At 37.7% G+C, this 13,781-nt stretch overlaps 3 protein-coding genes across 3 annotated transcripts; 2 read left to right on the top strand and 1 right to left on the bottom strand.

Moving 5' to 3' along the window:
* Positions 1 to 1,050: 1,050 nt before the first annotated feature.
* Positions 1,051 to 1,908, bottom strand: LOC126794765 (ethylene-responsive transcription factor ERN2-like). The gene has a single exon (XM_050521542.1). The coding sequence runs from the start codon at positions 1,819 to 1,821 to the stop codon at positions 1,180 to 1,182; it is 642 nt and encodes a 213-aa protein (XP_050377499.1). The 5' UTR covers positions 1,822 to 1,908; the 3' UTR covers positions 1,051 to 1,179.
* Positions 1,909 to 4,352: 2,444 nt separating this feature from the next.
* On the top strand, positions 4,353 to 6,810 carry LOC126794762 (calcium sensing receptor, chloroplastic). Its single transcript, XM_050521538.1, has 6 exons — positions 4,353 to 4,736; positions 4,835 to 5,080; positions 5,501 to 5,693; positions 5,941 to 6,082; positions 6,178 to 6,309; positions 6,412 to 6,810. The coding sequence occupies exons 1-6, from the start codon at positions 4,464 to 4,466 to the stop codon at positions 6,644 to 6,646; spliced, it is 1,221 nt and encodes a 406-aa protein (XP_050377495.1). The 5' UTR covers positions 4,353 to 4,463; the 3' UTR covers positions 6,647 to 6,810.
* Positions 6,811 to 7,130: 320 nt separating this feature from the next.
* On the top strand, positions 7,131 to 9,738 carry LOC126794760 (probable acyl-activating enzyme 17, peroxisomal). Its single transcript, XM_050521537.1, is given in 8 exon segments — positions 7,131 to 7,444; positions 7,447 to 7,720; positions 7,839 to 8,043; positions 8,159 to 8,199; positions 8,282 to 8,407; positions 8,799 to 8,869; positions 8,921 to 9,141; positions 9,629 to 9,738. Coding segments are annotated over 8 exon segments (1,314 nt in total). The 5' UTR covers positions 7,131 to 7,143; the 3' UTR covers positions 9,704 to 9,738.
* Positions 9,739 to 13,781: the final 4,043 nt, after the last annotated feature.

The following is a 13,781-nucleotide window of genomic DNA, read 5'->3' as shown; positions in this document are numbered from 1 at the left end:
TTTGAAGGCCAGTTTGTCATGTATTAAGTGGTACTAAAATTGGTATTTGGTATTGTTTGTCAATTGTATCTCAAGTAACTAGTTTTAATCTTATCTTTGGCCATATTATCCCAGAAACAGAATATTAGTAGTTTAGTACTAGTGTAATAATGACTGTAATCTATGTGCTTCAAGTATGATATCGGGGCTCATTTGCCCTCTTTAACAAGGAAAATGTTTCAAGTTGTTTTCAGATTTGTGTACTTGTTTTTAACTTCACGTTTATTTATTTTGGTGTTATTGTTAGTGTACCATTCTACTTTGTCTCTCTTAAATTCTATCTTATACTTTATTCAAGTGCGCGCGAAGTGGATTGCATGCCCTAGCCCTATTTGAATCAGGTTATGAACTGCATATGCCTACAAGACTTATTCATTTTGATCGAGGCTGATATCAGCAATATAGGCTATATATTGTTGCCCTTTCTTTCTCTTTAATGATTCGACTCATGTCTGCTGAGTGAGATTTAAGAAGACAAACATGCAAGTACAGGATTAAGATTGCATCATCCCTCACTCTGCAAATCTGCATAAAAAGGTGCATGATTCTTTCTCGCATATAGTAATGAGACGGCACTGTATATGATACAACCCAGATTACATTATATACCGAATATACTTTATTTGAAAATATATCCAATTCAATTCTTACACCAGCAGCTATTTTATCATTTCTATGATATTACTTATCCAGTTATCCTTATCGATCTAACTCGGAGCTAAACCATTTTCTTCTTTTCTGCTAATTGGTAATGAATCCATATATGATTGGTTTTATTTCCTTAGATTTCACACACTAATAGGGAGAATTTTCTGCGTATGGTAATTTGAAAAGAACTATATCAATATTCTCATGGAATTTTTGCTAATATATCTCACTGATATTGGAGCCATATTAGTTTCAGCCACCATCATCATCAAATTTCATAATAATTAATTAGTGGCAGCAAAATTTGAATACATAATAATTTGGTAATTATATTCAAAAGCAGAATAAGAAACACAATTAATCACAAGATTTACACAAACTATTATTCTCTTCTTTGATAATCATATTTATCTCAAGACATGCTAGGATCCACCAGAAAGCAACTTAATGAAGTGACTACGGGAGCCTCTTGATAACCCTTCACATTGATCACTATGAAGTAGCACTAAAAGAAGGAGCAACAATAACAGAAGAATAAACCTTAGAAGTAGTCCCAAATGAAAGGGTGCAATGGTAATCTTTATCTCTTATATAAGAAGCAGCACTAGTTGATGAAGAGCACACAATAGTTTCTTCAACAAGCGTATCAAAGTTATTGTTTGAATCCGATTGACCCCCTTTTGATCCTCTGATCATGGAGGCTGATGAAGTTGAAATTGATGCATGGTTCTTCATGATCGCGTGCTGAAGCAGCTGATAAAGCCGTGGATTCTTCTTCAATATGTTATCACTTTCTTCATGTACATTCATGAAGTTCGTTCCATGCTGCTGATGAGATGATGGGAAGTTGGTCTTTGCATTCCTTCCTCTTAAAACCCTTGCAGCCTTATCATATGCCAATGCAGCTTCTTCTGCTCTATCAAAAGTTCCTAGCCATAGTCTCAGATTCTGTGATGAGTCCTTGATCTCAGCCACCCATCTTCCTGATGGTCGTTGTCTCACGCCTAGGAATCTCCTTCCCTTGATCTTTGCCTTTTTCGGAACCTTGATTGCGCTAGTACTAAGACAAACACTCTCTTTGTTTTCATGGAAAGTTTCTTTTTGGTTTGGTATTGAGCTCTCTAGGCAGTCCATGAGAGTAGGAGAGAAGGGTTTCGTTTAGCCTTGCTATAGATGAAAGGGAACGGAAGGCATCTGCACCATTATTATAGATTTTAGTGAGTACTATAAGAATGATGACAGGGATAATGGCATGTTGGTTGTCTCACTAGGGATTTGTTTGTATCCCAAGTAATAACATTATTGTAATTAGATTTATTAAACTAATCTCGAGTTGGTGTACATAACGTCAATAGAGGTGATGATAAGCATTAATGTTTTGTTAACAATTTAATTACTTATTAGAAAGAGATCCATCGACTGGCTGAGCGCTACATACATGTGCTACAGCTAAGTTTGGAAATCAAAGCATCCTAATGTGTACCTGATATAAGGATCCTCCTAATTCTACTTCAGTTCAAGTTTGCTCTATAATCCTGTACTACTCTTTAGAATCTGTTCAATTTGTTATGAGATATGTAGTTCTGAGTCATATAAATGTAAGTTTATATCTGCTTTCACTTCTCATCTTGATCATCCCAAGTTAATAAACTCGAAGTCTTACAATAATCGAACTATTACCCTGATTACATATATTTTCCATTATGGAGAAGTTGGGGGGTAGAAAAGAGAACAATATTATTAATTAGTACTAAAGTTGGGTTGTCAGTTTATATAGGGCCAAATTAAAGTGCAGGATGCATAGTTGTATTAGGATGTTTACTGTATAGTTCCAAGGGTTTTGGCACAGCAGAAAAGGTTGAGAGAGATCGTTTGCTTGGAATTCACCCTCATGAATGGCGCTAGATCCCCTCAATAATTGATGTGGCTCCAAATTACACCCTGCAAATTAGGGTTGGTTTAGTACTTTCACAGTAAGAGTCTGCCAGGTTGATGATCTGTGATGGAATATTAGCAGAAGTATAGTTGCAGAAGTGTACAAATCAAACTGGGAGGTGTCGACAGAAGCGAGGATTATTGTGAATAATATAAGTATTAAACTCACTGTTCACCCCAAGTAATTCTCCTACTTATATAACTCCAATTGCTTGGAAACAAAACTCACACCTCAAAAGCCTAAAACCAAACATAAGCTACAGTGTTTCATTCCAACTTTCATTCATCCTCACTTGCTTCAAATTATAAAACACTAGAAGTTTGGCACTTGACACGTACTGGTTTATATTTTTTAAGTCCCTTCATTCAGAGCATGCATGTTCTGATTTCTTTGGTTTACTTGCTGTTCAAATTTGAACAAGTGTACCTACGGAATTCTTGTCCTTGAAAATTATTCAGAAATTTTTAGCCTTTTTTGTTGGATTCCTTATGTACTTTCTGATCGATAGGCCCTTTTACTATATCCTTGCTTTGAGCCTTTGACTCTCATAGTTTTGGCTTCAGATTCTTGCTTTCTGGAGATGGTTAATCATCATAATCTACTATCTGAGTCCATAATAACTATTAACTAGCTTATTTGATTTTCCTGGTGCTTCACTTATAGGAGTTATAGCTAAGGCTAAATAGATATGTTTTCTTGCTTTATGGTTGTGATGAGACTTGCAACATCAGATTTTACAAAATGATACTTTACACAAGAGTAAAAAATTGAAGGTTGAGTCTTCATGTGATACAGATAAATCAGACTGTTCCAGTTCTCATATTTCATTTACATATCAGATAAACCCTCTGTGTCTCTCTGATTCTTTACCTGTATATCTATCTAATTTGTAGTCATTTATAATTACAATTCATCTTTACCACTTCTCATATAGCAAGGCAGTCTTCTTCTGTGAATCTGTTCTGCACCAAATTATATATAGGAACATTACAAACATTCATTTGTCACATCATTTTACAAACAATATTTGTACTTTAGTCCCAGATGTGATGTTGATTCCATTCCAATACTGTTACAATGTCTGATACACTGATACGGCAAACAAGTATGCAAGAGGAAGAAGTTAGAGTTTCCAATCAAAACTGGAGTTAGTTCATATGCAATTCCAATCCTCAAACTTATATATGCAGACTGCAGACAGACTTAGTATTACCATCGTAGCATAGATCGATTAATTATCTATGTGACAGATTGTAGTATTATTTTGGTCTAGAGCAATTTCTGGAGCAGTCTTATGTTTTGTATTATTTCTGGATGCTGATGCAGCAGCAAACCGGTATGAATACACTCATCAAAATTGTCATTAAGCCCAAATGATATGCCTCCCTAGTCATTTGAAGGGCTAGTTTGATTCCTTTTCTATTTCTTTTTTTTTTATAAATATATATATATATATATATATATAAATACATAGGTTTCAAGGTTAAAGCCTAATGGATCCTTTTGGTTCTAACATAAAAATGTGATTAGTGAAATATGACAGCTCTGGTTAGATGAAAGTTGAGGAGAAGTCACAAAACTTCTACTACCACAAGCAGGAAAGCCCACCTAGATTGCTTGATGTATGAGTTGTAATAAATATTAATGAAAATGCCACATGACATATGATGCTTTAGAGGCTAGGATAGAAATCCCCTTTTATCATTGGACAAAAGTGCCTTATCTTGGCCACTTAAATTCTCATCACAAAATACATCAACCAAAGAAACAGTGAAACACACTGAACTTTCCAAGTCTTCACTTTGTGTGTTCCACTTGTTGAGAGGCTCAGGTGGCAAAGATGGCAGTGGAGATGGCCATCAGAGCTTCAGTCACCCCAAGACCTCAGCTTTCTCCCTCTCATTCTTCTCCTCTACCATCTTCATCATCATCTTCTTCATCATCATCACCTGCATCATCCACACCTAAATTATGTTTCAAACCCCAATTCAGACCCATCTCTCTGTCACTCCCAACATCAACTACCCTATCTCTGTTGGCCCTCTTCACCTCTCCCTCTGAAGCCAGGGCCTTTAGCCTCTCCAAGGATCAAATAGTCTCCTCCCTCAATGAAGTAAGCGCATTTCTTTTTCAATGCAGGAAAAGATTGTTATTTAGAGGTGTTTGGAATCCTTTGGTTGATATTTCTTTCTTCATTTCTTGGATTGATAGGTGGAGCAGACAATTGATCAAGTTCAGCAAGTGGGTTCTAGTGTTCTCGATAACACAGCGCGTTTTCTTGAAGCTTTCATAAATGCAGTGAAGCCTGGAGTCGATGTAGCAATGCCGATTGCTAAGCAGGCTGGAGAAGAAGCCTTGAAGATAGCTTCTCCTGCAATTTCTGAGGTTTCAAAGAAAGCTCAAGAAGCAATTCAAAGTTCCGGGATTGACACTGCGCCTGTTTACAGTGCTGCAAAGGTTTGTACTTTGCTCCATCCATGGCTGCATTAACCTGTGCTGTTTCAAAGTGAAACAAAGCTTTAGTCTAGTTGTTGATTTCAGTTGCATAATTCATTTAGTGGAACTTGGTAAGTGACTAGAGTGGTTGAAACTTGAAACTTTAAATCGGGGTTCAGTGTACATTTGCCTGACATAGGGTTGCAATCTAGAAATCTTAAATTGTATAACAGTTTGTAAATAACTAAATATAGCAGTTTGTGTTCACTATGCAATGGACTTGTTTATAGTATGGACCCATTCACTCATTTTTCTACAAGTATGGAATTTGAGATTGTAAATAGAATGACAAAATGACAACAATAAGGGGGATTTTGTTTACTATTCACCCTTTTCTTCAAATTTTCAGTATGTTTATTAAAGGATATATTTTGGTCCCAGACGATAGGTGATGCAGCAGGACAGACCAGCAAAGTAATTCAAGATGCCAAGCCCATTGCTTCATCAACTGTCGAGACCATTTCGTCAGCAGATCCGGTTGTGATTGCTGGAACTGCTGGGGTAGTAGTCCTCACATACTTCCTTCTTCCTCCAATTTGGTCTGCTATCTCTTTTAACCTCAGAGGATACAAAGGTAAGTACAACTTCATTGTAATACAATGTTGCTTCACGGTATTTATAAATAAACAATGAATTTTTTTTTTCTGCTTGTATTGCAGTTCTATCATTCATTTACTTGGTTAAAAATCAGTATAAGGATTACAAGTATTTGTTTTTGACATGGGATTTATAATGCTATCATCAAATGAGGCTACATATTTGTTCTGAAGCTGTCTGTGAACAGGTACTAATAGCTAATGTGCTATGCTTGTACTAATCAGGTGCCCTCACTCCTGCTCAAACGCTTGATCTCATTTCTACAAAGAATTATCTTCTGATAGATATTCGATCAGAGAAGGAGAAGGACAAGGCCGGCATTCCTCGCCTTCCATCCAGTTCCAAAAGCAGATTGATTGGTATTCCGTGAGTTGCATTTGCCTCAACCCCTTTTATACCTCTTATGGCTTTGTCTGCATGATCACAGTGAATTATGTTGCCTCCCCTATTTTTTTTTTCAGCTTGGAAGAACTACCAAGCAAACTGAAAGGTCTAGTCAGAAATGTGAAGAAAGTCGAGGCTGAGATAACAGCTCTAAAGATAGCTTACCTCAAGAGAATCAACAAAGGCACCAACATCGTCATCTTGGACTCGTGAGTTCTTTGTTTAATCTCATTCATCATTCTTCATAATGACTTTGGATCATTACCCTCTTTCTTACTATGCCCTTGTTTTTTTCTGGTGTACATGTATAGGTACTCTGATTCAGGTAAAATAGTTGCAAGAACACTTACCAATCTAGGCTTTAAGAACACCTGGATCGTGGCAGATGGGTTCTCCGGAGGCAAGGGGTGGCTACAAAGTCGTTTAGGGACAGATTCATACAATTTCTCCTTTGCTGAGGTGATTTCACCATCAAGAATCATCCCAGCAGCCACCAGAAGTTTTGGTACTACACTTCAGTCGGGTCGAAAGCTGCTATCAGATTAACTTAATTCACAAGCTTGTCTCTATTTTTTTTTTTCAACCTTTCTTTCAAACTTGTATCTAGTGGTTTGGTATTGTTCTTGGTCTATCTGTTTGTATATTCTGTAATTCATTTCTTGTACCATTGTCTATAAACAGACCATTGCATGGATCAACACATGAATTCACTAGTTGTAAGTTACTTAAAACTATGAATCTATTAATTTTCATCTAAAATATCATATAACTTATTTACAATGTAAAGTGGAAAAGAAAAAAAAAAAGCTTTCATATAGTGAGCTATCCACTTCATAGTACGACTGGTAGCACCGGAGCATAACACGTGTCACAGCCTAACTTCTAATGATGATCACAATTCATAAAACGCAGAAATTTCATACACAAAACGACGCACGAGAAATGGCGGTTCACCTAATTTAAAGCCGTTATCTTCCAACTCACAATAGTCTTCCTAATCCAACACGGTCACTCTCTCTCTCGCCGGCGTTGAACGGACGGCGATGTCGTTCAAGAGCCTCGGCACCGTTACGGTCGCCGACATCGAAGCTCTCGGGATTGAGCCGGAGCTCGCCAACAGACTCCATGGAAGTCTCGCTAAGATCATCGCCGATCACGGCGCTGCCTCTCCGGACACGTGGCGCAACATCACTGGGAAAGTGCTCAGCCCGGAGCTTCCGTTCTCCTTCCACCAGATGATGTACTACGGTTGCTATAAGGACTTCGGACCCGACCCGCCCGCCTGGCTGCCCGACCCGTAAGCTCTCTCGCTCTTTTGAAATATATAATTAGACCGCGAAATGAAACTGATAGCTTAATGTTAATAATTAGCTTAAGTTTTTGTCAATCTGTTTACTTTCAGATTAAAGTTAGTTTTTTATTTTTTTTTGCTGTTTGTGATTTGGAAAATTCCTTGCTTAAGAAGAATCCTCGAGTTCACACTTCACAGAATTCAAAGAATTGCTTGAGTATAAATTGCAAGAGGAGCTTGGATGATACAATGATAACATGGCGTGATGAAGGGAAGGGTGATCTTGCTTTGAATAAGATGACACTTGAAGAACTGCGTGCAGAGGTTTGGTACGCTTTCATGGTCCTCTAAGCTTTATCCTATTGAGGTCATTTCGAACATTTATGATAGACTTAAGTGACTTTATGTGGTTCTAATTAGAGATTCTTTTGATGATATAATCTGTAGGTTAGTTGCACATTCTCTACAGGCACTAGGTCTGGAGAAAGGATCTGCAATCGCAATTGATATGCCAATGAATGTCATTTCCATAGTTATCTACCTGGCCATTGTTCTGGCGGGTTACATAGTTGTATCAATTGCTGATAGTTTTGCTCCTCCTGAAATAGCAACCAGACTGAAAATTTCGGAGGCAAAAGCCATATTTACTCAGGTTTTTACCTTTTTGTTGAAAAAGCTGAAATTTTCTCTTCTTAATAAGTATATTGTGGCTTTATATATTCTACTGTGTTATCTCAGTTTCCTTTTCTTTTGGTTTATGATGGTAGGATGCAATAGTTCGTGGTGAGAAAAGTCTACCCTTTTATAGGTGAAGTACTCTAGCCATGATGTGACTTGGCCTATTTCTGCTTTTGTTCTCTTGTAAGTCTCATTTCAGTGTTATTCTGCAGTAAAATCATAGATGCTCAATCTCCTATGGCAATTGTTCTCCTTACAAAGGGCTCCAATTCCAGCATGAAACTGCGTAATGGTGACCTTTCTTGGCATGATTTTCTAGAAATAGTAAAAGATCTCAAGTATGTACTCTTCTTGTTTCTTATAGTGTACTTTTCAAGTTTACTTTGTATCACAATGTAAATTAATAAGGTTATTAAACACATTTTATGTTCCTTTAGGATAAACTCGTGTAACTTTACAGTGAGATATGATTGATCATTCATATAGATGGAGCTATATTTAGAATCATTTGGAAGTTCTTGGCTTACAAGCTGAAATGTGTCCCCCTTTCTTTCAAGGAGTTTGGACTAGTTTCTTCTTTGACTTCGTCATATCAGATCAGATCCTCTTAAACTTTTTAGATGCTAAGCCTGTATGTAGATTTCGTTGATCTTATATTGAAAGAATCTATTACTCAGTGAGGCTCTAGTTTTGATGTAGCATCTGTTTTGATTTCTCGTGATCCCGCAGAGCTGAATTCACTGCTGTGGAACAACCTATAGAAGCAATTACAAATATCCTCTTCTCATCTGGAACTACTGGTAAATTATACAATGAAGCTTGACCAACTCTGGCCGTGATCTTTGCTGTAGGAGACCCAAAGGCAATTCCATGGACCAACGCAACTCCTTTCAAAGCTGCTGCAGATGCCTGGTGTCATATGGACATTCGTAAAGGTGATGTTATTGCTTGGCCCACAAATCTTGGGTGGATGATGGGCCCTTGGTTGGTATATGCTTCTTTGTTAAATGGTGCTTCCATTGCCCTGTACAACGGATCTCCACTTGGACCTGGCTTTCCCAAGTTTGTTCAGGTGATCCTACTGAAGTACATGTCCTTCTGTGCATGATTGTATATAATTATGTTCAAGCAATTTTCCTATCTGCTATTTCAGAATCTCCTACTTGCATGAATTATAACTTCGCCCTAACATATATATACCCAATGTTTACCATAAGGGCTTAAATGATGCATATTGTATTATAAACGTATTTGATCTTTGCTATACTCTCTGTTGGGGCCAGCCAATATAATTTACTAGAGGATAAAATAGTGTCATCTTCACGATCTATATCTAAGCAAAATGATCTCATATATCGATGTGGAATTGGCAGATGAAACATAGATTACCGATTGAAGTTTTCATATACTCACCGTAAATTTAATGAGTCCTTAAAGTCATATACCTTGAACTGTGTTTAGTGTTACATATAAGTGATCTTACTACTCAATACTCTACCATATTAGAGGGTTTGAGTTGAAACTAAAGCTATTCACCCACCCTTTCCCGCCTGCTGCAGAAATTATTGCATTCAGGATGGGAGAACTTGGAGGCCTTTCACGATGGAGGGCACGCTATGAGGGTATCGGTGTGAATGAGACACTTATCAATCATGCAACAGAAAAGGCTGGAATGATACTTGTGCAAATTGAACGGTTTATCAGGAAGCTTTCTTCTCTGGTGCTGCAGGTTTGCTTTGATCTTGAATTATTGCTCTTATATCTTACTATTGAACAATTTTCCCATCTATTCTTCCTTTCACTTCACCAAACTATATTTTACTATTGAGACTGTGGTTGGAAATCTCTAGTAGTTATATGTTTCAACTTGGATACACTATTTGCTTAATGAAACTGGTGTTCTCACCTACACTTACAGAATAGGTCTGAGAAAATATGGGTGAAGTATCATAATTCAGGAAAATTAAAAATCGGATACTGTACGAAATAAAATAAAATTGGACTCACAAAATATGGCTGAAGTATCATAATTCAGCCAAAGTCCAATAGCTGATTGAATGTAGCAAGCAGTACAAGCTACAGCCACAAAATAAAATTGGAAAGCTGAATTAATTATTCGGCAGGAAGAAACTAGCTAGCAGACTAAAACAACAACAGCAGCAGCAGCGAGGGTTCATACTACTAGCTAGGTTGGCATTGCGAGGCGGCACAAGGGACAGTTGTGATGGGTGTGCAGCCAGAGCACAATACAATCAGCATGAAAATAGTGGGAGCAGGGCAACCTAGTAACAAGAGCCGCCGGCTGATCATACTGCTCCAAACAGATTGCACATGTTTCGTCTCCCACGACTTGAAGCATCAATCTTTCCAAGTCTTCAATTGAATCACTGGTAGCAGGAACAAAATTGATACTAGAGGGAGGAGGTGCCTCCCAAGTACGCACAGTGATCTCCCAAATCTGCCAATAAATCGGCAGATCGGGATTGACAGCCTTGTCAATAACCCGGAACAACCTCCGCATTGCCTTGCGGTGTACTTTTTCCGGGATGTCAATACATTTCTCTCCCTCGGCAATAAGGTATGCGAAAAACCTTTTACATTTTAAGCGGTAGGGGGATCCCTTCTCCTTGATAGCTTCCAATTTAAAGAAAAACCTAACAAATTTATGTCCCTGGATTGAATCCCGTCGAGATGGGCCGTCAGGGCCACGGCGGTCGTAGCTTGCACTTTGATATCCCATTTTGACTACCATACGATCAGGCCTTTTATCCACTCCAAATGCTGGTACGCTTTCTTGCTCTACGTGCACATCTGTAAATCTGTGGATATGAATGGGTACTGTCTCCATGAACGAACGACCGATCGAGCTTCCAGTTCTGGAGCTTTTTCCCCTTCTTCTTCTTCTTTGACAGGACAAGAACAAAACAAGCGGGCGGAACACCCACTGGTTTTATATATGCATACGGAACCATAAAAGGCAAACAATTGTTTTGGAAGTAGGAAGCAATATCCTAATACAACACGGATTTAGTTAGGGCGAGACGGTCGGAGATTATATTCATATTGATACTACACTGATTTTATATTTCAATATTGGATTCGTTACTGTTATTTTTAATTTCAATACCGAAATTAAACCGATATTGTTTGGTTTCAGTACCATTATGTATTTTTTCAGTACGAAACTAGCAAATTTCACAATACCTACATATGCATCATTTAATATACTAATTTATAATCAATCGTGAATAAAATTCACATAAAATATACAATTGACACACTTCACATTTTCACAAAGCTGAAAAATACAAACTGAGAGCAGTTCCTTCTACACAAATTGAGAGCTTTACGCTATATAAATTTATACTTCTACACAAATAAAGTAAACACAAAACTCAAGCTCCTTCGATTTGAAACGAACATGAAGTCAAACCATAGCCCAAAGAAAGTAAAACCCAAAACCTGAGCTGCATATATAATTTATAATTTCAGAGTTTCAATTGAGAATTTGAGATGGAGTTAAGGCTTATTTTCAGTTTTCCCATTAAGATTTCGAGAGACTGCGATTGAGACTTGAGATTGAGAGTGAAGGGCGAAGTCAGTGATTGAGAGTGAAAGACGAAAACGCGAAGTGAAAGAATGAAGTCGCGAAGTGAATGGAGATGATGAGTTTTTGATGGATTGAGTTCGGGTGTATGAGATTTTGTAAACCCAAAAACGCCCCAAAAATAAGAGTTTTATAATTTTAGTACGGGCTGGTATATTCGGTATCGGCACAGCTAGTAATGGGGATACTTTCTCATTGTTATGCCTAACCTCCAATCCATAGTTTCTTTAGTAACATTTCCATCAAGTACCCAATCAAATTGGTGAAGCAATGACCCCAAAGTAAGGTGCAGCATCATACGACCCAAAGGCACACCAACACATATTCTTCTCCCAGCTACAAATGGAATCAACTCATAATGCTGACCCTTATTGTAGAGACTGTATGAAGTTGTCCTGCAATTACCTATTGATTTGGATCAATGTCTGGCTTACCATTTAATTTATCGTTGTAGAAAAAGTGAGCTTCATCAAGTGGCGCAACAAACTTCTAACATTGAGGAATTGACAGAGGTTATTCGACAATCAATTTCAGTTATGCACAAGGAGTGGTCTGATGCTATGCGTACTTTTCATGACAATTTTGATTCTCTGTCTAATCGTAGACCATGGTAACTTCTACTTGTCACCTACTCCCCACTTGACATGGTTCTTGGTGATTTGGTTTGTACATTTCATAGTCCCTACCATTTCTTTATAGGACTTGTATCTTCTCCTGAAGATGAGTTTTTGAGTCAGTTAGACAGTGCAAGGACTAGTCCACCACTTCATCAGTTTCTTGTTAACTCTCTCTGTGAAGTGGTATGCTTAGTCCCATGTAACACCCTCTTTTTAAGATTTTAATTATGCTTTCCTCTTAAGAATGTGTATGGGAGCATACAATTGATTTCAATTGTGTATTTCTTTTTAGGGTGTGAAACGTGTCAAAGGCTGTTTGTGGTGCTAGGAAAGAACTGCAACTCATAATCCTTAATCATCTCCAGGTGCTTTATTATTAGTTCTTGCTGTAGATGCATATTTTATTATAAAAGTATGTGCAGAGCTTTGCTATAATTTACTAGAGGATAAAATAGTGCCATCTTCACGATCTATATCTAAGCAAAATGATCTCATATTTTGATGTGGAATTGGCAGATGAAACATAGATTACCGATTGAAGTTTTTCATATACTCACCGTAAACTTAATGAGTCCTTAAAGTCATATACCTTGAACTGTGTTTAGTGTTACATATAAGTGATCTTACTACTCAATACTCTACCATATTAGAGGGCTTGAGTTGAAACTAAAGCTAGTTACCCACTCTTTCCAGCCTGCTGCAGAAATTATTGCATTCAGGATGGGAGAACTTAGAGGCCTTTCACGATGGAGGGCACGCCATGAGGGTATCGGTGTGAATGAGACACTTATCAATGATGCAACAGAAAAGACTGGAATGATACCTGTGCAAATTGAACGGTTTATCAGGAAGCTTTCTTCTCTGGTGCTGCAGGTTTGCTTTGATCTTGAATTATTGCTCTTATATCTTACTATTGAACAATTTTTCCATCTATTCTTCCTTTCACTATACCAAAATATATTTTACTATTGAGACTGTGGTTGGAAATCTCTAGTAGTTATATGTTTCAACTTGGATACACTATTTGCTTAATGAAACTGGTGTTTTCACCTACACTTACAGAATAGGTCTGAGAAAATATGGGTGAAGTATCATAATTCAGGAAAATTGAAAATCGGATACTGTACGAAATAAAATAAAATTGGACTCACAAAATATGGCTGAAGTATCATAATTCAGCCAAAGTCCAATAGCTGATTGAATGTAGCAAGCAGTACAAGCTACAGCCACAAAATAAAATTGGAAAGCTGAATTAATTATTCGGCAGGAAGAAACTAGCTAGCAGACTAAAACAACAACAGCAGCAGCAGCGAGGGTTCATACTACTAGCTAGGTTGGCATCGCGAGGCGGCACAAGGGACAGTTGTGATGGGTGTGCAGCCAGAGGACAATACAATCAGCATGAAAATAGTGGGAGCAGGGCAACTTAGTAACAAGAGCCGCCGGCTGATCATACTGCTCCAAACAGATTGCACATGTTTCGTCTCC

Source organism: Argentina anserina, chromosome 5, assembly GCF_933775445.1.
Source record: "Argentina anserina chromosome 5, drPotAnse1.1, whole genome shotgun sequence".
NCBI lineage: Eukaryota > Viridiplantae > Streptophyta > Magnoliopsida > Rosales > Rosaceae > Argentina > Argentina anserina.
Note: the sequence above shows the minus strand (reverse complement) of the source record. Positions and strands in the feature narration are given on the sequence as shown.